This window comes from Sebastes umbrosus, chromosome 3, assembly GCF_015220745.1.
Source record: "Sebastes umbrosus isolate fSebUmb1 chromosome 3, fSebUmb1.pri, whole genome shotgun sequence".
In the NCBI taxonomy this organism is placed as follows: Eukaryota; Metazoa; Chordata; class Actinopteri; order Perciformes; family Sebastidae; genus Sebastes; species Sebastes umbrosus.
In genome coordinates, this window is record NC_051271.1 from 27,762,600 (window position 1) to 27,787,942 (window position 25,343).

Below are 25,343 nucleotides of genomic sequence, written 5' to 3' on the forward strand. Positions count from 1 at the left end.
AGGTGCAGTACAAAATATTAGTGCTGTATTCTCACATACTCCCAGTGCCACAGTGGAATCATGCCAATAGTTGGACATTTTGGGAAATACGCTTGTTTACTTTCTTGCCGAGGGTTAGATTGACGTCCGTTATTGATACCACTCTCATGAATGTATAGTAAATATGCAGCCAACAACCAGCTAACTGAACTTAGCATGAAGACTGGAAACAGTTAGCCTCGCTTTGTCCAAAGGTAACAAAATACACCTACCAGCACCTCCAATTTTGTTTGTACAATCTGTACAAAAAAAAATAAGCGTAAAAATGACAATTCACCTTTTAAGGGGGTGTACTGGACTATTGTACTTGGCTAGGACCAGTAACTTCCTGGAGTGTCTGCTGGTAAGCTAATTTGGCTGGCTGCTAGTGGTAGCTTTATACTTGGCCTACAAACATGTGAGTGGTACCAGTCTTCTCACTCATCTAACTCTCTGCAAGAAAGCAAATAAGCACATTTCTGCAGATGTTGAACTTTTCCTTTAAATGACCATTCATCAGTCATCAATCAATCATTTTTCTGTCTGACTGGAAACAGCATTGAGATTCAATGTGCCCATGAAATGTCAGAAAGAGGCGGACAAGACAAATTGTTATGTCACCTTCACCTTTAAGGCAACTTAGAAACATCAGGGGGTAGTGCGTTTTAGGCAGTTCAAAGATAAACACCCACCTTCTTTGATGACTTCCAGGACCAGCACTGTGTAAATGTCAGTGGACAAGCCGTCTGTAAACTCTTCCAGTCTCACTTTGTACGCTGAGGACAGACAAGTTGCAGATTGTTAGCTCCCTTGCTCACCGATTCTCTCAATCTCTTACTCACACAAACACATACATTTTGGGGATTAAAGTGCTACATAAATGCAGTGCATTTACACTCTCTTACCAAAGTCTATGTTGTTGATCTGTGTACTCTCACAGACCTTAGCTGTGCGCTGATCATTGTTGACTTTGTCCTTCTTCTGCATACTGCAGTTCTCTGGAAATACACAATTGGCACAAAGTGAATAGACAACTAATGACTTGATTAAATAAGCACATGTGGGTGTGTGTGGATGAGTTGATGGATGAGTGCAGCTGTTTCTTAGTCACAATTTAAATATGTTCGCGAGTTATTCTTTAGCGACTGCTGCTCTGATCCTACAGGATCCTGCAGGTGCTTGTTGCCGCTGACAGAACATTCTAATATTACGTTATAATCTGGTGAGTTACTATAAACCAAATTCCACAACCATCTCCTTCACCAGATCTGAAATGTAACACTTTACTGGTGGTATACCACACCATCACAAGGAGTACAACTCAGCGAGAGAGAAAACAGTTGTATGTTGTAAGTCGTGTTGTGTTTTTGTGTTTACAGTAGAGAAATTAGGTCAGTTTTGTTAGATCAATAACTCCAACGACAACTTTGCATAGTTAGACTTTACTCAAACTTGAGCTCGACATCAACAACAGCGGCCACAGCCAGCACATCGACAAATCCTAAAGTGATACCCTTAACACATGCGCAGTAGGTAACACTTGCGTAGTAGGTAACCAAGCACTTGACAAACTCCCCTTTTTCTTTAAATAAAAACAGTCACAAAAAACAAACATTACTGTTATTTAAAACCTTCAACATATACACAGGTTTAAAGCTGCAACTTTAACGACAACAGTTTGAGGGTAGAAAGGTTTTTTGTTGTATAGTCCATTTAGCCTTTAAGTCGGCATACACCTTCACTGAGAGCCCTCAGTAGAACAAGTGCTGATGTCCCCTTCTTAGTCAAGCAGTCAGCAAGCTGCTCCTTGGTAGCTGACCACATGATCTGCTGGATAGTCCCTGAGTGGATGAGCTCCTTGACACTGCTAATTTTGAGTCGGAGTCTCTTTTCGGTGACTGATTTGGTGGACTTAACAGCATCAAGAAGAGAGTGATTATCTGTTACACACACAATGGGCAAATTGTTATGTGTGCCATCATCTGTGGTAACTTCTGAGTAGAGAGTAGCTAAGAAAACTGCACTGTCGATGCCATCTGCAAGTGCCAAAGTTTCTCCTGCTAAAGTACTTCGGACAACTCTCCTGACCCTATTTGACTGCCAGCATATAGGTGAGAATCTTCCATTCTCTCCCATCAGCATGACCAGGTGTCCGCCTTGAGTGCCTCCGTCTGGAAGGTTTCCCATTGAGGAATCACTGAACACCACCAGTTTAAGGGAGCTGTCTTTTCCCAAGTGCTGAAACCTCAAGGTCACCTCTTCTGATTTCAGTTTTCTGATAAGTTTGTTTGCACAGTGCAGAGTCTGAACAGTAGCATTCTTTGTACTGGATGCCAAGATGGATATGTCACACATTATGTCGGGTCTACTCTGTCTTGCTACCCACAATATTTGTCCAATCTTTGACTTTAGCATGTCAGTTTCATTGTCTGTTAGAGGAGCCTCTCGCTGTGTGGCTCTGGTGGGGTCCACAGGAATGGGTTGCAGATTCTTTATGTACATACTTTGTTGCACCTGTATCTCATCCTCCAATGAGTGAACCTCCATTCCAATGTAGCTGAAGCTATTGTGTTCTTCACGTCCAACTTGGAAAGCAGCTTTCAAGTGAGGGATGACTGCTGTGGAGAACGTTTCTGAACCACCCCAGATGAAATCATCGACATGACAGGCAAGAACTCCCATCGCATTGCAGGAGTCATCCAGCCAGTAGAACACTGCTGGATCAACTCGTGACACAGTAGCTCCCAACTGCTGCATGGTGTCTTTCACTCTGTTGTACCAATACAAAGAAGCATCTGCTAATCCATAAACACACTTCTTCAACTTCCATAGAGTTCCTGTGCTCTTAGCTTCTTGAGGAGGACGGATGTAGACATTACGGGTTAACTCTTTACCCTGTAAAAAGGCTGCTTTAATGTCCATGGAGTTCAGCTGCCATTTCTTTTGACATATTACAGCCATGATCATTTTCAGAGACTCTGAGGCGCATGTAGGTGAGTCTTTTGGGAGCTCCTGAGTGTTCATTTCTTCAAAGCCCCTTGTAACTAATCTAGCTTTAGGTACAACACCATCAGGTGTCTCCTTGAGTGTGCACACCCACCTCGTAGAGATACATTTCTGGCCTTCGTCTGTCACCTCCTCAAACACTTCATTCTTTGAGTTGCTGAGTTCAGCGTGTTTGGCAGACATGAAGGCATCATCATTCACAATAAGTATGTCATCTTCATGGCAGTCAGCGCATAACTGAGCATGCTCAGATGGAAGCACCTGAAGATCTTCTACTTGTCCTAGGTCAACTGACCCTGTTGTGCCAGAAATTTCTTCAGGCTCAGTGTACTGCAAATTGTACCAGTTTTTGTATATTCCAGTGGCTTTTCCTGCGCGGCTGAGGATTTTTGCAGTGTGTGCTTGGCCACTTCCACTATCTACGTATGTAACTAACTGTCCAATTTTCAGCCTAATTCCTTCACAAGTCGAGATTGAGTGTGTCTGTGAGGCGTCAGATTGACCATGATTACCCCCTTCAGGCTGTATTGGTGTGTGAGGGAGCTCACTGTTATCCTCAGCATCAAGAGATTCATTTGTAGGCATCTCTTCTTCACTTTCATTTTCAGTGTCATAGTTATTCTCATTTGGCCCAGATTCTGTTGAGGCGATATGATTTTCAGTCACTTCGAGCTGATTGTCCATTTCTCCCGGCCCTGCTTGTGAGCCATCTATCTTTCGAAGCCTGGAGTGATGTACGCAAACATAGGTGCCTCCATGCCTCACAAATATCCCCACACCATCTTGGCCGATGACCACACCTGGACCTTTCCATTCTGTACAATCCATCCATTTGTAGTACACTTTGTCGCCTGTCTCGTATCGGTCATCAATGGGCCGCAGTTGTTTACGAAGTGCTCTTCGGATCCTCTCAGAGCATTCAGCTTCTGTAAATGCTCTTCTTGCAGCATGTAATGCTGCGTTGTGCTGGGCTAGCCAGGTATTCATGTTAGTACCCTCTAGAGCTGGTGGCTTATCAGTGAGAATTGAAGGCAGATTTGGGTTCTGTCCGAACACCAGCTGGTAAGGACTATAGCCGTGCACATTGTGCATAGAGTTTTTTGCCATTAATGCCCAGTCTAGGGCTGTCTTCCAGTCACATCCATTGTCTCTTTTCACTTTCAACAGGATTTCAGTGAGGGTTTGATTATGCCTTTCCAAAAGCCCATTGCTCCATGGGCTATAAGCTGCAGTTGTCTTCACTTCAGTGTTGAAGCTTTCAGCCATGTTTCTCATTTCTTCGTTGTTGAATTCCCCCCCATTGTCACTGAACTGTCTGCGTGGAGGACCATGAACACTTATCCAGCAATGAATAAAGTGTTTCACAATCTCCCTGGGTTTCTTAGTGGTGACAATGCTCCCTGCACTGAAGCGTGTGAAGTGGTCAATAGCGTGCAGGTACCACACTCCTGTCTCTAGCTCATGTAAGTCCACAGCTACAGTTTCATTGTAGGTTGAGGCCACAGGCAAACCTACTGCCGGCTTTTGCTTTGGTTTCCTATATCTGATGCATGTTTCACATTTGTTTACAATTTCCTGGAGAATTGTGGTGCATTCATCATCATCATTACCTGAACAGGCCAGTAGTTTTTTCAGTCTGTCGGCTGAAGCATGTCCAAACTGTTTGTGTAGTTTCAACAGAACTTTCTGTTTTTCCTTTGTTGTCATGTTTTCTGTCACAGTGAGAATGTCATCCTCAGTTTGGATCTCGTTTTCATCTGTGTTACTCTCATCTCTTATGTTAACACAATAATGTCCTGAAGATGTCAGTTCAAGTTTCACTGGTTGCTTAAACATAGTGGCTTTGTCATTTTCAATGTCCAAAACAGCACCTGCTCTTTTCAGTGAATTTTTGCTTAAAAGCAATGGGATATCTACTGGGACAACTTCTGTTTCAATTTTACATTTAGTCTGTCCTATCATAGCTGGAATTTTGACTTTTTTTGTAGAATGAACAATTCTCCCATCACCAAACTTGAATGATCTTACACTCTTTGTGTCCTTCATTTTCAATAACTCAGTCTTTGTTAGTCCACTGACGTAATCATCAAGCCATTTTTCTCCACACACAGTTCTGGTGCAAGCTGTGTCAATAACAGCCGATCCTAAGGATTCCCCCATGAAGATCTCTGTGTCAGACAATGATTCTTTTGACAACAAAGTAATGTTGCATTCTTCAACATCTGTCAGTCTCTCATCCTCAGTCAATTTTGCATGTTCATTTTTGTGTGGACAGTCCTTTGCCCAGTGATATGTGCTTTGGCAAACTGCACATCTTGATCTTTTTCCATATCTGTCGAGTGGATTTGTGCTCTGAACAGCCGCAGGAAAGTGTGAAGCTGGCTTGCTTTCACGCCTGCCGGTGAAGCGTGTGTAGTAGGCAGAGTCAGCAGAATCAGCAGCATCCCCTCTCACACGCAGCTCACGAGCACCCTCTAGTGGCGTATTATCACCAAAGATCCTCTTCAAGGCTGACTTCATGTTAACAAATGAGGCTTGAACAGGCCGTAAGCGCCAACTGTTTGTCTTTAACATTAAGTCCAGCAGTATCTAGTAGCTTGAAAGCCAACACAGCATCTGGAAGCTCCATTTTAAACTTAGTTATTCTGTTGTATCGCCGTTCAAATTCGACAATGTAATCAACCATAGAGACGCCATTTTCTCTCATGGCGCGGTCAAACACTGTGTAGGCATCGTACTGGTGATCTTTTTCCACTTTCAAAAACACAGAATCCAGTTTCGTGAGAAGTGTAGTCATTCCGTCATCTTTGTTTAAATCCACTGCGGCGATTTCCAGCGCACTGTCCCTCGCTCTTCCCGTTAGCGACAAGGCAACTGTCAAAGCCTGCTTCTTCTTCTCAAGGTCGGTAACGAGCCTGCAGATTTCGATCTCATTTTTCCAACTGTCGTAGGACTTCTTCTCGTCAAACGCCGGTGGAACTTTGTAATTGCCAGCGGACATCCTCTGCTACCAATGTTAGATCAATAACTCCAACGACAACTTTGCATAGTTAGACTTTACTCAAACTTGAGCTCGACATCAACAACAGCGGCCAAAGCCAGCACATCGACAAATCCTAAAGTAATACCCTTAACACATGCGCAGTAGGTAACCAAGCACTTAACAAGTTTGACATCATCCTGTTTACCTTCAGCACATGTGCATTCATCCCCTCTACAGAGCCGCCGTAGCTGTCCAGCTCTCCTCTCTGGATGGTAGAACTTCACACAATGTGTTTCTGCGATGGGAGAGAAAGATTTGTGGTATGTGTGATCAGAAAATGCACATTAAATACGTTGAAAATGTAATAATGCCTGCTTATCCATGGTGTTATCTACTCGGACATCCACTGTCAGCAAAGTACATGGAGGCATCATATGTTCCTAAGTGTGTCTGAGACTCACGTTCATAGTATTCATAGACAGACACAGCAGCTGGTTGTAAGACGCCCACTTCCATCTTCTGATGGACCCTAAAAGTGATCTCCTCTGGTCGTGTGTGAGAAACCTGTGGACAAAGGTGAGATGGAGATAAATACACAAAGAACAAGGCAGAGAGAAAAGTATAGAGGTAGGAAACAATGATATCTTACCTTGTCCAGGTAGATGATGAGCGAGCCTCTTTCTGACAGGACTGTGTTCATCTCATATTTTGCAATAGTGCGAGCACGTCCTTTGGACAACTACACACAAACACACACAGTCAGACAACTTTCTAAACCATCAAAAACATTTTGTTTCTCTGAACCATAAACACTGACTTGTGAACTGTATGTAAGTGGATCTGTAAGTTCTTACTAAGTCCAGGTCCTTTGTGTTAACCGTGAAGCCAGTTAGCAAGCCAATATCCAAGACTGACATTGATGCATCGTGCTCCCTGTCCTTATACCTGTACACAGAACGGACAGAAGAATAATTAAATAACAGCATAAAGAAGATTAAGAGAAAGAATGATGTTTCAAATACAATTTAACCCTCGCGGGCGATCCCAACCGACTTTCCTGTCTTTCAGAGACTCTAGCAGGTTGAGTTTTAGAGCTAGAGTGAAGGTAAAGATATCATATGTGGATCTCTTTTGGATCCAATGATCCAACTGTATTCATGTGTGATGATGTTAGTCCCCATAGTAGCCATTTCATTGTAATGAGACCATCTTTTGAAACTTGACCTCACTGTACACAATGACCTGTGGTGACCTCTAGGATAATCACAGCCTCATGAAACATTACAACCACAAACTACAGACCTACAGCATTCAGAGGATGGATGGCTTTCTTAGCTAGATTGACAATAAGGGGGCGTCTGAGCAGTTTCTAGAACAGAAGTTCTCGCCATCCAATCGTAGAAAAATACAATTCATACAGAAATCTAAAATGTCAAGAGTTTTTCATACCAAATGTGGTATGGTATTCCTCGAGGTCTCGGTGTCTTAATGTGGTATTTTGGAGGGATTATTGATCATCTTTATCAATTCTCGAGTAGTAAAAAAATGGTTAAATTTAGCACCAAATCTGTGTAACAAATGGTATCAACCCAACAATTGCTGCAACAACTTATGAGACATAACAGAGCGTGGGGATGCCCATCATAATGTTCTAAACCCTCATACACTTTCACAATTTATTTTGAATAATCAATAAATTAATTAAATCATATTTCTGGTTTATGACTTGAACAACTTGACACACAATAAACTGCATCTCAAATTAATCTTCAGGTTCCCAGCTTTCAGATGATGTACACCACTTCTGTGTGACATCTACTGTTGACCTGCTATCTCCCCCTAAAGACCCCCTGTAGCCCCCTAAAATAGACACAAATGGGTCTATTGTGGGTCTCAGAGGGTTAAATGATTGGGAATGAGCAGCTCAAATGAGCTGAGATTCGAGGAAATCACACACAGAAGGCAGGACAATTTAAAATGATGAGGAAACAGAGAGTTTAAGAAGTGAAGTGTTGTAGGGGCCATATCTGGTTAGAACATGTTGTGTATAAAGCCATGTTACTGTAACACTCGTCAGGATGACTTCTTGATTGTACTTACAAAACCTCTATTCTCAGCTTGTATATCTTCTCATCCTCTTCAATTTTTTCTGCAGGAGCAAAACATTGTATTGAGTAATTGAGTATTTAGTTGAGTCTTTTCTCATAAGGTACTTGGCAGAAACAAACGGATAAAATGACAGACAAATTAAGACAAATAAACAGGAAGAGGAGGAGGGCACCAAATTACCTGGGAGGAGCTGCACTGACATGTTAAACTTCTGACAGTCACTCTCCTTTTCTTTAGGCATAGTGTAATACAGCGACACCATCTGTCACATAGACAAAAGTGCATCTTAATATGTTATAAACTAATAGACATCTGTCTAGTATACAAATGTATTTGGTTGTATCTGAGATTCAAAAAGCACACATCAGTAATCAACAGATGATAAATATATAGAAGAATATAAAAATATATTGTACTTACTGTCACCGTTGCTTCTCCTGAACCCGTGGCGTTTACTTTCACGTTCTGGTTTATATCATTGAACTGTGGGAATTTAAATACGCACACAAACACACACACACAGTCAGGGATCAGCAGTAGAAACATACAGAAAACAACAGGACTGATGATGTTAATGAACCACTGGGAGTCTGTTTGTGTGTGCGCTCACTTCAGATGTTCTGGTGGCGTAGTGGTTGTTGATGTTGAAGTTGTACTTGTCAGGCCTTAACCTGCCCGGCAACAAGATGTCCACATTCAGATCATACTCTGGTTCTCTAGCGCTGGACCAGTACTCTGCTATAGCCTGGTACACCATTATGGTAGCCTAGAGAGAAAACGAGTGAGGGGGAGAAAACAAGACTTAGACATACAGTAAACAGGTTATAAGTAAACATAAGATGGAGAGAAGGGTCTGTGTTACCTGAGTTGATCCATAGCCTCCGCCCACCTTCTGCTGTTGGTTGAACCATCTCACAATAGGTCTGGCGTCTTCATAGGCCTTTATTAACAGAAGGCAAGTAAATGGTTGAAATTGTCCGTGGTTAACTGTGCATTTGCATTTATAAAAAAGCTTCAGTGAAAATAGAGAGAACTCCTGATTCTGGTACAGTTACATTTTAGATTGTAACCTGTAAGTTACCAAAACCTACCATAGAGTTTCTAAATCATTTTTTCCCTATTATGGCACCATCAAACAGCAGCTACTTGAAACTTTCCTGATAAAAGCAATCAATCACAAATAATCTGTTTTTGTCAAATGTGTGTTATTATTGTGTGATTATGCCTTGCAGGATGTTCAAGTCAGTCCCTTGTTTTTATAACTATGTCATAACTAAGTCATTGCAAGTGAGACAGAAAAGAATGCCTTCAAATACCCATCGAGATAATCATGAAGTGCTTTGTGAAGTGGTAGCAGTAGTGTAAAAGGTCAATAATGTTTGCCAAATATGGTTATTTAAAAAGTGTAAAAGCTACTGTAAGCAACATTTCATTGCTTCATTGACTTTGTTTCCAAACCCTCTACCCTGTTAGTGAGGCAGCATGGATGAGGACTCAGTTGTATGTTTTCTGTAGCAGGACATCCTGGTGAAACGCACACATGTGGCAGATGCTCACCTTGGCCTTGACCAGAGCGAGGAGAGCGTAAGCTGTGGCCTCCAGTGTGTAAACATGCCCCTTAGGTGTCGGCCAGTGGGACAACGCTGAGGAAGACACACAAATATATTTATGTATTACTACTGTATGCTCTACCTGGAACAAGATCAGTTTACTAACAATTCCCCAAGACATCATCTTGGAATATTTAATGTTACAGAAATACCTGGGGAGGCAAACTTGTAGAGGATCTCGCGGTTCAGTTTGTTTTCATTGGCCAGGGCATATGACGTCATGGCAACAGCATATGGGTTGGTGAGACTGGGCAGACGTCTTTCCAGATAGGCTACTGCTTTGTCGATACTGCCTGGCAGACTCTGGACAGAAGGAGAAGAAAGTTAGGAGAAATGGGAGAAGAGCCAGATAACAGTGATCCATCTATTTTTAATATCCCATTCTGTTCAGGAAACATTTGATCCTGGGACAATAGACCGGATCGCCCCTCTCTTACCTTCTTCTGTGTCTTGTGAGCTAGACTGAGCCGCCATCAGTTACAGTTACTATTGGGGTGTGGATTTAATGCTTCCATACAAATACAAGACTAAGGGTTGGCATCAAATGTCGTTTTGAATTTGAACGTGTCAAATTCTTGGAAAGAATCATTTTAGCACAATTGACCATTCACTAAACCCTCTCCTTGAACAGTGATTTCCCAATTTTAGTTTAGCAACTGTAACTAGACACGACAGGTCTGTCCACCTGCTGAAGCAGCATGGGATTGTGTTAAGAGGGCTGTCAAAGTTAATGCGATAACGCGTTCACGCAAATTTGTTTTAACGCCACTAATTTGTTTAATGCAACTTCTGATTTGTAGGTTGTAGAGGGCTCAGTTTGAAGCTAGAGTGAAGATACTGGCATCAAATGAAACTAGAAAACCTCAGGAATCCAACCATGTCACACTAGCTTATCGCGAAGGAGGCTAAATAACATATAATAATAATTTTGTCGAGGAAAAACTGGCATAACTATTTTCAAAGGGGTCTTTTGACCTCTGACCTCAAGATATGTGAATGAAAATGGGTTCTCTGAGTACCCACGAGTCTCCCCTTTACAGACATGCCCACTTTATGATAATCACATGCAGTTTGGGTCAAGTCATAGTCAAGTCAGCACACTGACACACTGACAGCTGTTGTTGCCTGTTGGGCTGCAGTTTGCCATGTTATGATTTGAGCATATTTTTTATGCTAAATGCAGTACCTGTGAGGGTTTCTGGACAAGATCTGTTATTGTTTTGTGTTGTTAAATGTTTTCCAATAATAAATATTTACATACATTTGCATAAAGAAGCATATTTTCCCACTCCCATGTTGATAAGAGTATTAAATACTTGACAAATGTCCCTTTAAGGTGCATTTTGAACTGCTAAAAAAATGTGCGATGAATTTGTGATTAATCGCGATTAACTATGGACAATCATGCGATTAATTGCATTAAATATTTCAATTGATTGACAACCCTAGTTAAGAATGATACTTTGCAATTTCGCCCATCACTAGTGTGGAGTCAGTAAATGAAGAAAAAAATGCAGTGAGGGGGGAAAAAAAGAAAACATGGTATGCAGATGAGTTACTCACATTAATAGTTGCAGTACATAGTGTACGTGACTCCTGCATGGCAATGAGGCAGAAGGCCGTCATGGAGGCATCTGAATCTCCGCCGCGCACATCACCCTACACATGCACAGACAGAGATTATAGATTATAGTCAATGATATGTAATTGTTTTCATCTCGCTATTTTTGCAGCACTAAGATGAAATATTGATGTTAATGAAATCAGTGCACGCACAATCATCTGTCCGCTAGACACCACTCCAACTTCTCTAAACAAGCCGTCAGGTTGCTGCGTGTTGAGAATCAGAAACTTAACAGCGTCACAGATGTCTTTGCTTTGCACTGCCACCAGACTCTTGGCCATGGCAAACACCTTGGCAACATAGGCTGTCAGCCTTAGACAGGAGAGGAGAGGAGAAGTTTAGTTTCATTTATATGCCCATGAAATACACAATATTGTCATCACAGTCAAGTTAAGTTAAAGGAGGATGTGGAAACCACTATGAGTTCAAAGATGTTTGAATGCCTCACCAGGTGCTACTTTGGTGATGGGCCCACACAGCATAAGACCCATCACTTTTTCGGTAAGCAAGCTCCCTCTGGTAACCTGGACACAAACAAAAACACAAAACCAGTTTGAGGAGTCCTCTTACATTTTTTTCCTGTGATTATAGCATTTTTCAAATGACTCTGGCGGCATACGTTTTTGTTTGTATAAGACAATCCTGGTGAAAACTTCTAAAGTCTATGAGTCTGTGTTGCAGTCAGACCATTAATTGTCAGTGTCCCTAGCCTGGATCTGTGGGGAAGGGGTAGCATCGCAGGCATTGCTGTCTACCGTGCTGTTTTTCTTTTTTTTATACCACTTCTGCCACGTCAGGAACTTTAAAATCCCACACAGAGGGGCATCAATGACATTTCTGGTATGTGTGTTAAGTGCTTAGTTACCCACTGCGCATGTGTTGTGTATTACTTTTACGTTTTGTCGATGTGCTGGCAGTGGCCACGGTTGAGTAAAGTCTAACTATGCAAAGTTGTCGTTGTAATTTTTGAGTTAACATTGGTAGCAGAGGATGTCCACTGGCAATTACAAAGTTCCGCCGGCGTTTGACGAGAAGAAGTCCTACGACAGTTGGAAAAATGAGGTAGAAATCTGGAGGCTCGTTACCGACCTGGAGAAGAAGAAGCAGGCTTTGGCAGTTGCCTTGTCGCTAACGGGAAGAGCGAGGGACAGTGCGCTGGAAATCGCCGCAGTGGATTTAAACAAAGATGACGGAATGAATACACTTCTCACGAAACTGGATTTCGTGTTTTTGAAAGAGGAAAAAGATCGCCAGTACGACTCCTACACAGTGTTTGACCGTGTAAGGGATTTACAAATGGAACAGGTTTGGTTATTAGCTAATTTAATAAATAATATTCATAGAATTATTATTATTAATAAGAATTATTAATCAACATTAATAATGAACGGGGCACCACCCTGGAATCAGGGACCAATAACCAAACGTTAATCCAGTCTCATAAGGGGATATATTCCCTCCAAAGGCCAGTATTTTAACACTACTTTACACTTAGGAGGTGAATAGCGAAGGGTGAATCCGAGCACTAACTCTCATAACCAGCCGTTATTACAATATGAATGCACAATAAACACAGACAATTGCTATTTAAAATAAGACCATTTATTTACATACAGTGATCTTAATCAACAATAAACACTCTAACAACATTAATCTAAATCAATATTTATCACAGCAGTAATTACTAATTAACAACACTTTTAATAAACAAATGGATGTCCTACAATGCAGCTCTAAGCACTAAACTAGAATTAAACAAAACACAAAAGCAAAAGAAAATGTGTGTGCGGGAGAGAGAGAGATGTGTGTGTGAATGCAAATGTGTATGTGTTGAGGTGTGAAAGAGGAGTGTCTATATGTGTGTGTGTGGTGTGGGAGGAGCAAAGGACGCCCTCAGTGGACGTCACCACGTAAGCGGTTACGTCACGTAAAAGGGGGGGGGGGTTTGCTCGAACGTTACAGATCACGCACAAACGGGGGTGTGAATCCCCACGTGTCCTGTAAGGTAATAGGTGTGAGCCTATGCGCGGAGGCGTGTCTATGTGTGTGTGTGTGGTGTGGGAGGAGCAAAGGACGCCCTCAGTGGACGTCACCACGTAAGCGGTTACGTCACGTGAGGGAGGAGTTGCTCGAACGTTACAGATCACGCCCAAACGGGATGTGAAAGTCCCGCGTGATCAGTAAGGTGGGAACGTGAGGAGGCGTATCTACGTGTGTGCGTGTGTGGGAGGAGCAAGGGAAACCCCGAGGCGGCGTCACCACGTAAGCGGTTACGTCACGAGGGAGGAGGTGCTCTGGTGGCGGAAGCGCCACGGAAATCACCGACTGCGTACGAACGGGACGGGGATCCCGCGTGTCGGCAAAGTGTTTGTTTGTGTGTGGTAGAAGTGGAGGAAAGAAAGGCGGGGAGCGCCTGAAAACAGTATCACAGTCAAAACAGTAAACACCGCAGCAGCAGGAATCCTAACTGCCGCGCGAGAGATGTACTAGCTGGGTTATTATTACTCAGATGCTCGTTAGTCAGCCGTGCACTGGTCTGTTAATAATAAACTACAGCTACAGATCTTCACGTTTGGCAGGAGCTAACACAAGGAGCACACAGTAATCAGACAGTCAGCAACAGTAAACAAAGCAACATAAACAAGCAAAGCAGAGCAAAGCAAGTTAAATAAACAAAACCAACAGACGGACTCGGCGGTCCGTACGTTCAGTATAAATCAACAATAGTTATTAACTTATTGGAATATACAATCTCACTAGTCTCTGCCCAGACACAAGCCTCTTACTTGAATCGCTTCTTCGGAGCGGTAGTGGAGTAGATCGTCGTTAGTTGGTCCGGCGGCGTCGCGCTGGCTCGGACAATAACGGGCCGTTATGATGCTCGTCAGCGGGGGAAGAACGGCAGGGCTGGCTCTCCGTGTGGCAGCGGATGGAAGCAGCTGATGTGAAGACGGCGGGGCGATCGTCTCTTCCTTGGTGAAGGACGCGGATCCGGGTCTTCCTTCTATAGGTATGGTGGTCTGGACGTCTGATGAACGGCGGGCTGGACCTCCGTGTGGCAGCGGAGGGGAAAGCAGCCAGAAATGAAGGAAAAGGCTGTGCGCTCGTTTCCTTTGATGAAGAACGGTTGTCCTCGGCTTCCTTGGTGAAGCCGGGCTGTAGTCTTCCTTCTGCAGGGATGTGGATCAAAGTCTGATGGACACAACATTATCTTAACTCGTCCAGCGAGGTCAGGAAATTGTGGCTCGAGTCTTAAGGTGAACGCCGCAGCGTTGGGTACCTCCTGTAGCAACGTGAGTCGCAGTGGAAAGGGGCGAGATTCAGGTGAGCGTGCCTGTATCTCCTGTGAGAATAGTGGGCGTTTCACCGGAAAGACCCCACATTTCCTGTTAGCCTCATCCAATGGGGGTCCTTGTTTGGGTTCAAAATGAAATTTCACATGTAGATGCGACATTTTAAAAGCTGGGCCGTTAGGTCCCCTGCTGTGATCAGGTCTCTGGTTTCCCATGTAGGCCAAGGCTCTTTGTCTCGTGAGGTCCCTACAACCGCGTCACGAGAGAAAATGGCGTCTCTATGATTGATTACATTGTCAAATTTGAACGGCGATACAACAGAATAACTGAGTTTAAAATGGAGCTTCCAGATGCTGTGTTGGCTTTCAAGCTACTAGATACTGCTGGACTTAATGTTAAAGACAAACAGTTGGCGCTTACGGCCTGTTCAAGCCTCTCATTTGTTAACATGAAGTCAGCCTTGAAGAGGATCTTTGGTGATAATACGCCACTAGAGGGTGCTCGTGAGCTGCGTGTGAGAGGGGATGCTGCTGATTCTGCTGACTCTGCCTACTACACACGCTTCACCGGCAGGCGTGAAAGCAAGCCAGCTTCACCCTTTCCTGCGGCTGTTCAGGGCACAAATCCACTCGACAGATATGGAAAAAGATCAAGATGTGCAGTTTGCCAAAGCACATATCACTGGGCAAAGGACTGTCCACACAAAAATTAACATGCAAAATTGACTGAGGATGAGAGACTGACAGATGTTGAAGAATGCAACATTACTTTGTTGTCAAAAGAATCATTGTCTGACACAGAGATCTTCATGGTGGAAGCCTTAGGATCAGCTGTTATTGACACAGCTTGCACCAGAACTGTGTGTGGAGAAAAATGGCTTGATGATTACGTCAGTGGACTAACAAAGAGTGAGTTATTGAAAATGAAGGACACAAAGAGTGTAAGATCATTCAAGTTTGGTGATGGGAGAATTGTTCATTCTACAAAAAAAGTCAAAATTCCAGCTATGATAGGACAGACTAAATGTAAAATTGAAACAGAAGTTGTCCCAGTAGATATCCCATTGCTTTTAAGCGAAACTTCACTGAAAAGAGCAGGTGCTGTTTTGGACATTGAAAATGACAAAGCCACTATGTTTAAGCAACCAGTGAAACTTGACCTGACATCTTCAGGACATTATTGTGTGAACATAAGAGATGAGAGTAACACAGATGAAAACGAGATCCAAACTGAGGATGACATTCTCACTGTGACAGAAAACATGACAACAAAGGAAAAACAGAAAGTTCTGTTGAAACTACACAAACAGTTTGGACATGCTTCAGCCGACAGACTGAAAAAACTACTGGCCTGTTCAGGTAATGATGATGATGAATGCATCACAATTCTCCAGGACATTGTAAACAAATGTGAGACATGCATCAGATATAGGAAACCAAAGTAAAAGCCGGCAGTAGGCTTGCCTATGGCCTCAACCTACAATGAAACTGTAGCTGTGGACTTACATGAGCTAGAGACAGGAGTGTGGTACCTGCACACCATTGACCACTTCACACGCTTCAGTGCAGGGAGCATTGTCACCACTAAGAAACCCAGGGAGATTGTGAAACACTTTATTCATTGCTTGATAAGTGTTCATGGTCCTCCACGCAGACAGTTCAGTGACAATGGGGGGGAATTCAACAACAAAGAAATGAGAAACATGGCTGAAAGCTTCAACATTGAAGTGAAGACAACTGCAGCTTATAGCCCATGGAGCAATGGGCTTTTGGAAAAGCATAATCAAACCCTCACTGAAATCCTGTTGAAAGTGAAAAGAGACAATGGATGTGACTGGAAGACAGCCCTAGACTGGGCATTAATGGCAAAAAACTCTATGCACAATGTGCACGGCTATAGTCCTTACCAGCTGGTGTTCGGACAGAACCCAAATCTGCCTTCAGTTCTCACTGATAAGCCACCAGCTCTAGAGGGTACTAACATGAATACCTGGCTAGCCCAGCACAACGCAGCATTACATTCTGCAAGAAGAGCATTTACAGAAGCTGAATGCTCTGAGAGGATCCGAAGAGCACTTCGGAAACAACTGCGGCCCATTGATGACCGATACGAGACAGGCGACAAAGTCTACTACAAACGGATGGATTGTACAGAATGGAAAGGTCCAGGTGTGGTCATCGGCCAAGATGGTGTTGTGATATTTGTGAGGCATGGAGGCACCTATGTTCGCGTACATCACTCCAGGCTTCGAAAGATAGATGGCTCACAAGCAGGGCCGGGAGAAATGGACAATCAGCTGGAAGTGACTGAAAATCGTATCGCCTCAACAGAATCTGGGCCAAATGGTAATAACTATGACACTGAAAATGAAAGTGAAGAAGAGATGCCTACAAATGAATCTCTTGATGCTGAGGATAACAGTGAGCTCCCTCACACACCAATACAGCCTGAAGAGGTTAATCATGGTCAATCTGACGCCTCAGACACACTCAATCTCGACTTGTGAAGGAATTAGGCTGAAAATTGGACAGTTAGTTACATATGCAGGTAGTGTCATGATATCACTTTGGCAGTCTAGTGTTTCCTTTTGTTTCCTCTGTTTCCCTACCCTTTTGTCTCCTGTGTGTTTTTCTCTGGTTTGTCTAGTCTGTCAGTGTGTTAGGAGGTGTGGCCTTCCTCCTCCTCGTCCTTCTCCTGGGCAGGCACTGCTGGAGCAGCTGACAGTAATTATCCAATCATCACACACACCTGCAGTATATCTACCCCGGTTTTCCTGCCAGTCATCGCCAGATCGTTCCGTCGCCCTCAGTGGTACTAAACTAATTCAGGCTCCCTAGTATTTGCTCTTGACTTTGCTGTTGCTCTTGTTTTTTTGGATTGTTTGGACTTATCTCGTTTTTGCTCTGTGCTCAGGTCTGTTCACCTGCCAGTTGTGGCTGCTTCCAACATGCCTGCTCACTCCTACACTCTGCTCCTCCTCAACCTGGAACCCTGCTTTAGTTAAATCCTGCCTATTCACTCTCTGACGCCATTCCACCGCTCGGAGCTTGTTGTGGATTCATCTGTTCCTCCGGAAGGATTCCTGGACACCCCCTCCTCGTGCCCCCCGTTCCGTGAATTAAGTATTGACTGTGTTACTGTCACGTTTCGGACCTCCAGGATCTCCAGCCCTGTTCATTGAACATTTAATATTGTGTAAATAAATTATCTTTGTTCACCTTTAAAAGAATTGAGTCTGTGTCTGCATTTGAGTTCAAGCTATTGTTGAAACCAGAACATAACAGGTAATGGAAGTGGCCAAGCACACACTGCAAAAATCCTCAGCCGCGCAGGAAAAGCCACTGGAACATACAAAAACTAGTACAACTTGCAGTACACTGAGCCTGAAGAAATTTCTGGCACAACAGGGTCAGTTGACCTAGGACAAGTAGAAGATCTTCAGGTGCTTCCATCTGAGCATGCTCAGTTATGTGCTGACTGCCATGAAGATGACATACTTATTGTGAATGATGATGCCTTCATGTCTGCCAAACACGCTGAACTCAGCAACTGGACAAAGAATGAAGTGTTTGAGGAGGTGACAGATGAAGGCCAGAAATGTATCTCTACGAGGTGGGTGTGCACACTCAAGGAGACACCTGATGGTGTTGTACCTAAAGCTAGATTAGTTGCAAGGGGCTTTGAAGAAATGAACACTCAGGAGCTCCCAAAAGACTCACCTACATGCGCCTCAGAGTCTCTGAAAATGATCATGGCTGTAATATGTCAAAAGAAATGACAGCTGAACTCCATGGACATTAAAGCAGCCTTTTTACAGGGTAAAGAGTTAACCCGTAATGTCTACATCCGTCCTCCTCAAGAAGCTCAGAGCACAGGAACCCTATGGAAGTTGAAGAAGTGTGTTTATGGATTAGCACATAATGTGTGACATATCCATCTTGGAATCCAGTACAAAGAATGCTACTGTTCAGACTCTGCACTGTGCAAACAAACTTATCAGAAAACTGAAATCAGAAGAGGTGACCTTGAGGTTTCAGCACTTGGGAAAAGACAGCTCCCTTAAACTGGTGGTGTTCAGTGATTCCTCAATGGGAAACCTTCCAGACGGAGGCACTCAAGGCGGACACCTGGTCATGCTGATGGGAGAGAATGGAAGATTCTCACCTATATGCTGGCAGTCAAAGAGGATCAGGAGAGTTGTCCGAAGTACTTTAGCAGGAGAAACTTTGGCACTTGCAGATGGCATCGACAGTGCAGTTTTCTTAGCTACTCTCGACTCAGAAGTTACCACAGGTGATTGCACACGTAACAATTTGCCCATTGTGTGTGTAACAGATAATCACTCTCTTCTTGATGCTGTTAAGTCCACCAAATCAGTCACCGAAAAGAGACTCCGACTCAAAATTAGCAGTGTCAAGGAGCTCATCCACTCAGGGACTATCCAGCAGATCATGTGGTCAGCTACCAAGGAGCAGCTTGCTGACTGCTTGACTAAGAAGGGGACATCAGCACTCGTTCTACTGAGGGCTCTCAGTGAAGGTGTATGCCGACTTAAAGGCTAAATGGACTATACAACAAAAAAAACTTCTACCCTCAAACTGTTGTCGTTAAAGTTGCAGCTTTAAACCTGTGTATATGTTGAAGGTTTTAAATAACAGTAATGTTTGTTTTTCTTTAAAGAAAAAGGGGAGTTTATTAATTGCTTAGTTACCTACTGCGCATGTGTTACCTACTGCGCATGTGTTACCCACTGCGCATGTGTTGTGTATTACTTTTACGTTTTGTCGATGTGCTGGCAGTGGCCACGGTTGGGTAACGTCTAACTATGCAAAGTTGTCGTTGTAATTATTGAGTTAACATGTGTGCTAATAAACACATCTGTGAGCCTACCGTACTTGATGTGTTGGAGGGCTTCGTTACGTTTCTGAAAGCCCACAGCTTCCCACTGGTTGGTTTTGTCCAAATATGTGGCTGCAATGACAGGCAGGGTCATGTGGATCATGATCGACTCTCCGTTGCCTGAGGGCTGGTAGATCAGAGTACCCATAGAGTTCCCACTAACGGCGTTCTCCACCAGTGAAGCAACTTGTTCTCTCCCTGCATGCACAAACACAAACAGAGGTGGTCATTCATTTCCCAATAAGACCAATAACAATTTACACCAATGCAGAGTTCATTGTAACTGGCACTATATCGCATAATGTGCCCGAATATATCATCCCATCTCACCTGTCACAGAGATCTGTGTGATCGTAGGTGTGTTTGGAACCAAATCATTCCTAGGAATTCCACTGTTGAGAGTTTCTTCTTGTTTACCATCTAAAAGGATAAACATTGGGCACGTTGGGGGATCAATTATCAAGTGATAAAAATGTAATATTAGCAAATTACTATATGATGTAGCTGTTTAATGTGTAAACTCACCGACACCTTTTTTAGTGGGGTCTAGAGTTATAATCTGAGGAGATTTAACCAGCACACCTTCAGGCTGGAAAAGCAACAGTTAGGACAAAGGTTAGAAATCAACAACTGTTTTTGAGTAATCGTTATCTGCTGGTGTGTAACGAAATACAATACGGCTTGCTTGTTAACTGTCTCTCTTATTTACAGTTTATGTTGAAAAGCTGATACAGTATACATTTGCATCAAAGTTACGCCTCAAAAGATGTCTGTTTCCCTATACTGACTTTAACACAGGAGATCGCTGTTCGTTTCCCGTTTCTCTTACCACCACCCGCAGCATCTTCATGATTCCGTCATGGAGCAATGAATCTTTAACAGCTGCTTTGACCTCAATGCTGTATAGTCCATCTTTCATGGGAATAATGATGAAGGGTACAGATCGTGTAGTTTGGGGCCCAATTTTGACATCCTGACGATGCTTCCCATGCTTAGAAGCTGCGCTGCACATGTGCTCCTTCTCAATCAGATCCACACGCACCTTGAGAACAGGACAAAGATGGAAAAAGATATTGAAGTATGTGTAGTTGATCAAAGATGCTTCCCTAATTTGAAGAAATGTTATGCTTTACATTGTTTCCAATAGGATCAATTTGATCTTGAAGGTACACTGTAAATATTGCAGTAAGGTTTCCCCCAGTTCTGAGACTGACCACCATGGAAAAGAATTCATGCCCTTTTTTTGCCACACGTAAGTCAGTCCAATATTTACTGTTGCTTTTGCTCTTTTGTTTGCAAACTCTTTGAGAAAAATATCATGGCCTCATTGTCTGTGGCATAAAACACCAGAGCAGGGCAACCCAGACTTACGGTGATATCATCGGGGCTGTAGTTGTGGAGGATTGCCTTAACTTCTAGCTGCTCTCCACGTACAGCAGAGTACGGCAGCCTGAGATCAACGAAGAATTCCTTTCGGACAATCACTTCTAACGGAGCGCCAACACAGATTCCTTTAAGATGAGAGGGATTAAAAAAGAAGTGATGAAACATAGAAAGGTAGAGAGAAAAAGGTGTAAAGGGATGATAGAGGTTTAAGGTTAGAGGCACAACTAAAACACATGACAGATTTTAGTCACTGAATCCTCACCGTGAGTTTTTGACAGACTAATGCCAGTGATCTGCCAGGTTGTGATCGAGTCTTGCAAAGGAACATTTTTCGTCAATGATGTGGTGTCACTGAAACAAAGAAAAGTGTCAACACTTTGAGAGGTACCTTTGAATCCTAGTGGTGTCGGTGTGAAGTTATCAGTGTATTTTTTCTGTGTATATTTCAGTTTACTCACCAGTTAGGTGTTTGTCGAGGGCAAGCAGGCAGATGGACATCTAACCACAGCCAACTTTCAGGGAACTTGGTGCGAGAAACAATTTCATTGCTGTCCATGTACCTGTTGTCATCCTGCTCACCTAAAGTGTCATTAAAAAGGTTATCATTTTCATTGTTTCGTAAGTATGACCATGAATAGTAACCACCCATCCCTTGTCCCCATCTCTTACTGCGAGCCAGTAGGAGGCTATCCTCCTTCTTCTCAGATCGCTGGGTTTCCATCTCCTTGCAGCAGTGCACGAAGGCAGCGACACAGGTTGCGCCATCAAGGATGTACTCGGCGCGCCTCTCACAGCTGTATGAGAGGAGGGTAGGCCTCATGCATTCCGAACAACAGTCACGCTGCAGTTGGTCGTTATATTGACTCACTGGAAAGAAAGAGGGTTGCAGAGGAGGGACAGAGGTGAGAAGACATGGAGTACAAGAATAAGGATAATGTAGTGGCTATCTTTAGTCTTCATACTTCTATCTTCGTCTTAACTTACTTTCTGTCATTAACCACACTTCAAGGACGACATCACAATGTTTTACGCGTTGAGTCGGCCCGGTAGCAACGCCAACGGCAACGGTAAAACAACCGTGTTGCTCCGCCGGTAACTCATTTATTTAACTGAACCTTTTCACAATAAAAGTCATTTCACAATAAAAGTTAACTTCCTGTCCCTAAGTCACGTGTGTACGGAAGCCTCACAGGACTAAACTCAAATTCACAGTGGTAAACATACAGGAAGGAATCACCATATATAGTCATAATATTCTCTCACATTTAACTGAAATATATTTCTCACTGAACTTCAGCAAATAATATTATCAAAACAACAAACATAAACTTGGCACTAGTAAATGGCGCTTACATTCCGGCCCCTAATTGTTACTGCTGAGGCATAACAATTACATCTTAACACATTAAAGCGTCATGTAACTTAAAACTCAGGATTTATATGACTGACTTATTTAAACATGAACTTATATTCATCTCCTAAACAGTACATTTCAAATACACATTTAGTTTGAATACAAAATTTACTCAAATGCAGTATGTAGCATAAACCTCACGTTTCAAGCACAAGTATATCATACATGAAATATGAACATCTACACTTGGTCATCCATTTCAAGCAACAGACATAACTTATCTGTTGGCCTTTCCAAAAGACTCGTTTTAGTTTTCACAAATACACGTCTGACAAGTCCGTTTGAATCAGATATTGTCCTTTCAACTTTTGCCATCAACCAGGAGCTTCTTGGTGCACTGTCATCAACTATGAGGACGACATCTCCTGGTTTCAGATTTCTCCCGTTGCAACATCTTCAACAGTGAACAGTGAGCAGAGATCCCTGATCTGAACTTATGCATTTGTCTTGTAACCATCTCAGTTTTCTTCTCATGACTCCAACTGTCACTTGCTTGTGAGATGAGAAACTTACGATGTGTGCTCAGCTTATGAAGCAGTTGTTTGAATCTCATCATCTTTGTTAAATGGAATCCTCCACTCTCACACAGTGCTGTTAAGTCCTTGACCATAGCACACGCTTGGGTTTCATCTGATACTGACTGTAGACAATCATCTACATAAAAATTGTTCAGAACTGCTTTAACTGCAGCAGGTGTCATTTTGTCTTTAGCATCTTCAGCTGTCCTCCTCAGTGCAAAGTTGGCACAGCTGGGGGAGGAAGTCGCCCCAAACAAGTGCACAACCATCTTGTATTCTTGCAGAGGTTCGTTCAAGTCTCCATTCGGCCACCATAGGAAACGCAGAAGGTCACTGTCCTCTGGTGGTACTCTCACTTGGTGATACATAGCCTCTATGTCTGACATTAAGGCAATGTGGTCATGTCTGAATCGTGTCAACACTCCAACAACTGAGTTTGTTAAATCTGGACCTTGCAAAAGTTCTCCATTTAATGACTTGCCTTGATATGTTACTGCACAGTCAAAAACTACACGGAGCTTCCGATTTTGGGGGTGGTACACCCCATGATGAGGTATGTACCAAACTCTCTCATCTTCAGACACAGTCTCTTCATTTGGTACTGGAACTGCGTAACCTTTAATCAACAGGTCAGACATGAAGCTTTGATATTCTCTGTGAAACTCCTTGTTTTTGGTAAGTTTCCTTTTCAGGTTTTCTGTTCTCTGCACAACTACACTGCGGTTGTTAGGCATTTTGACAGCCTTGTTTCTTAAAGGAAGACGTATACTGTAGTGTCCATCAACCACTTTAACTGTTTCATTAACAGAGTCCATAAACTGAATGTCTTCTTGTGACATTTCCTGTTTTTCTTCACTTGCCTTTTCTGGAAAATCGTGGTTGAATTGTTGCATCAGCATGTCTTCTACCCTTGCAATAGAGATGCGATTTACAGAAACACTTAGTCCACTTTCAGGTGGACGTAGTACAATCATCTCTCCTGAGAGGACTGTTGATGACCCATCCTAGGATTGTGCGAACTGCATATGGACCGTCATCCTCACTGTGAATGACCTCCCATGGCTCCATAGCCTTGTAAGCATCACATCCTATCAACAGTCCAATGTCTGCATCTATGTGTGGCAGCTCGATTCTCTGAAGGTGTGGCCACTGTTCCAAATCTTCCTGCATTGGAATGTTGTCTTTGGACACTGGAATGTCTTTGTGGGTGTAAATGTCAGGTAAGTCAACATAAATGTTCTCTTTCAAACCACACACCTCTAATCCTGAAAGATGGTAGCTTGACTCTAACTTTTCCTGACCCATTGTGCGAAGCAGAATTTGCGTTTTCTTGCCTTCAGTCTCAAGCTGTCTCATCAGCTTCTCAGAGCAGAATGTGGCTTGGCTTCCATTATCCATGAATGCATAGGTCTCAATTATCTTGTTGCTTTTCTTTAACTTGACACACACTGGCACAATTGACAGAACACGACTGTCCTTTCCGGCCCCGGTGGCTCCACACGTTCCACCTGAAATGTGTGTTGATTCATTAGTCGTAGTACTGTCAGTGGTGCTTTTCTGTCTGCTCTCAAATGCTTCCTTATCTTCCCTTGTGAAATGAAGCATGTTTGGATGTCTCTTAGAGCAGTGCTCACATGTAGCTCTTTTCTTACAGTCTTTACTCAAATGTCCTGGTGTCAAACATGCAAAGCATAGACCCTGTACTTTGAGAAACTGTAGTCTTTCCTTGTAAGGCTGGTTTCTGATTTTGTGGCATTCTGCCAAGGCATGTTGTTTTTCACAGTATACACATGGCTTCTGGAAGGCATTACTGGTGTAACATGAGAAATCTTTACTGTTTTCAGATGAACTTTCATTTGATGCTGGTGCTACACTTGTGGCAAATGCAGTCCCCTTTGGCCTAGGTGCTTGATTCATTCTCACATTTGCATAAGGTTTTCCCTTATCTTCAGCACTCTTTATGTCCCCAAACACAGGATCTGCAGCTATTTTAGCTTGCCTGTTTATGAATCTGATCAAATCTGGAAACTTTGCTCTTTTTCCACTTTTCTCTTGAATGTCGAAGGCAGAAACTCTCCACATTTCTCTCATTTTGTATGGTAGCTTAGAGACAATGACTCTGATGTTAGTAGGATTCTCCATGTCTTGAAGCTGGTCAATGTCTTTCATTGCATTGTTACAACCCGTGAGGAACAGGGAGTAACTATGAAGAGCCTTAGCGTCATCTGGTTTAATTTGCGGCCAGTTGAGGGCCCTGTTTATGTATGCAGATGCAATTTTCAGTTCGTTACCATAGTGATATGTCAGCAATTTCCTTGCCTCGATGTAGCCTTGATGAGGACTCATGTGCTGACAACTTCTGACCAAGTCTCTGGGTTCACCTCTAGTAAACTGTTCAAGGTAATATAACCTGTCACCATCACTATCAGCTTTGTCATGAATAGTATGGTCAAAAGCCCTTAAGAATGATCTAAACTCAAGTG

The 25,343-nt window shown here is 43.0% G+C and overlaps 2 protein-coding genes across 8 annotated transcripts in view; both read right to left on the reverse strand.

Annotated features, from left to right (window-relative positions):
- LOC119484804 (complement C3-like) overlaps nucleotides 1-25,343 on the reverse strand; it is an 85,814-nt gene that overhangs the window by 48,045 nt on the left and 12,426 nt on the right. The window lies entirely within an intron of this gene.
- LOC119484800 (complement C3-like) overlaps nucleotides 1-25,343 on the reverse strand; it is a 74,154-nt gene that overhangs the window by 5,781 nt on the left and 43,030 nt on the right. For 2 of the 7 annotated variants that reach the window (XM_037763893.1, XM_037763887.1), the window contains exons 25-41: nucleotides 19,534-19,740; nucleotides 11,799-11,874; nucleotides 11,503-11,662; nucleotides 11,290-11,385; nucleotides 9,879-10,029; nucleotides 9,674-9,759; nucleotides 8,979-9,056; nucleotides 8,727-8,882; nucleotides 8,537-8,599; nucleotides 8,297-8,378; nucleotides 8,108-8,156; nucleotides 6,862-6,952; nucleotides 6,657-6,746; nucleotides 6,469-6,571; nucleotides 6,213-6,302; nucleotides 924-1,016; nucleotides 711-794 (exon numbers count right to left, since the gene is read on the reverse strand). In XM_037763893.1, the coding sequence (XP_037619821.1) occupies nucleotides 711-794; nucleotides 924-1,016; nucleotides 6,213-6,302; nucleotides 6,469-6,571; nucleotides 6,657-6,746; nucleotides 6,862-6,952; nucleotides 8,108-8,156; nucleotides 8,297-8,378; nucleotides 8,537-8,599; nucleotides 8,727-8,882; nucleotides 8,979-9,056; nucleotides 9,674-9,759; nucleotides 9,879-10,029; nucleotides 11,290-11,385; nucleotides 11,503-11,662; nucleotides 11,799-11,874; nucleotides 19,534-19,740 (1,755 nt within the window). Of the gene's footprint in view, nucleotides 1-710; nucleotides 795-923; nucleotides 1,017-6,212; nucleotides 6,303-6,468; nucleotides 6,572-6,656; nucleotides 6,747-6,861; nucleotides 6,953-8,107; nucleotides 8,157-8,296; nucleotides 8,379-8,536; nucleotides 8,600-8,726; nucleotides 8,883-8,978; nucleotides 9,057-9,673; nucleotides 9,760-9,878; nucleotides 10,030-11,289; nucleotides 11,386-11,502; nucleotides 11,663-11,798; nucleotides 11,875-19,533; nucleotides 19,741-19,872; nucleotides 19,963-20,067; nucleotides 20,132-20,371; nucleotides 20,585-25,343 lie in introns of those variants that run through there. The other 5 variants (XM_037763891.1, XM_037763886.1, XM_037763888.1 and 2 more) reach the window with 4 other exon arrangements.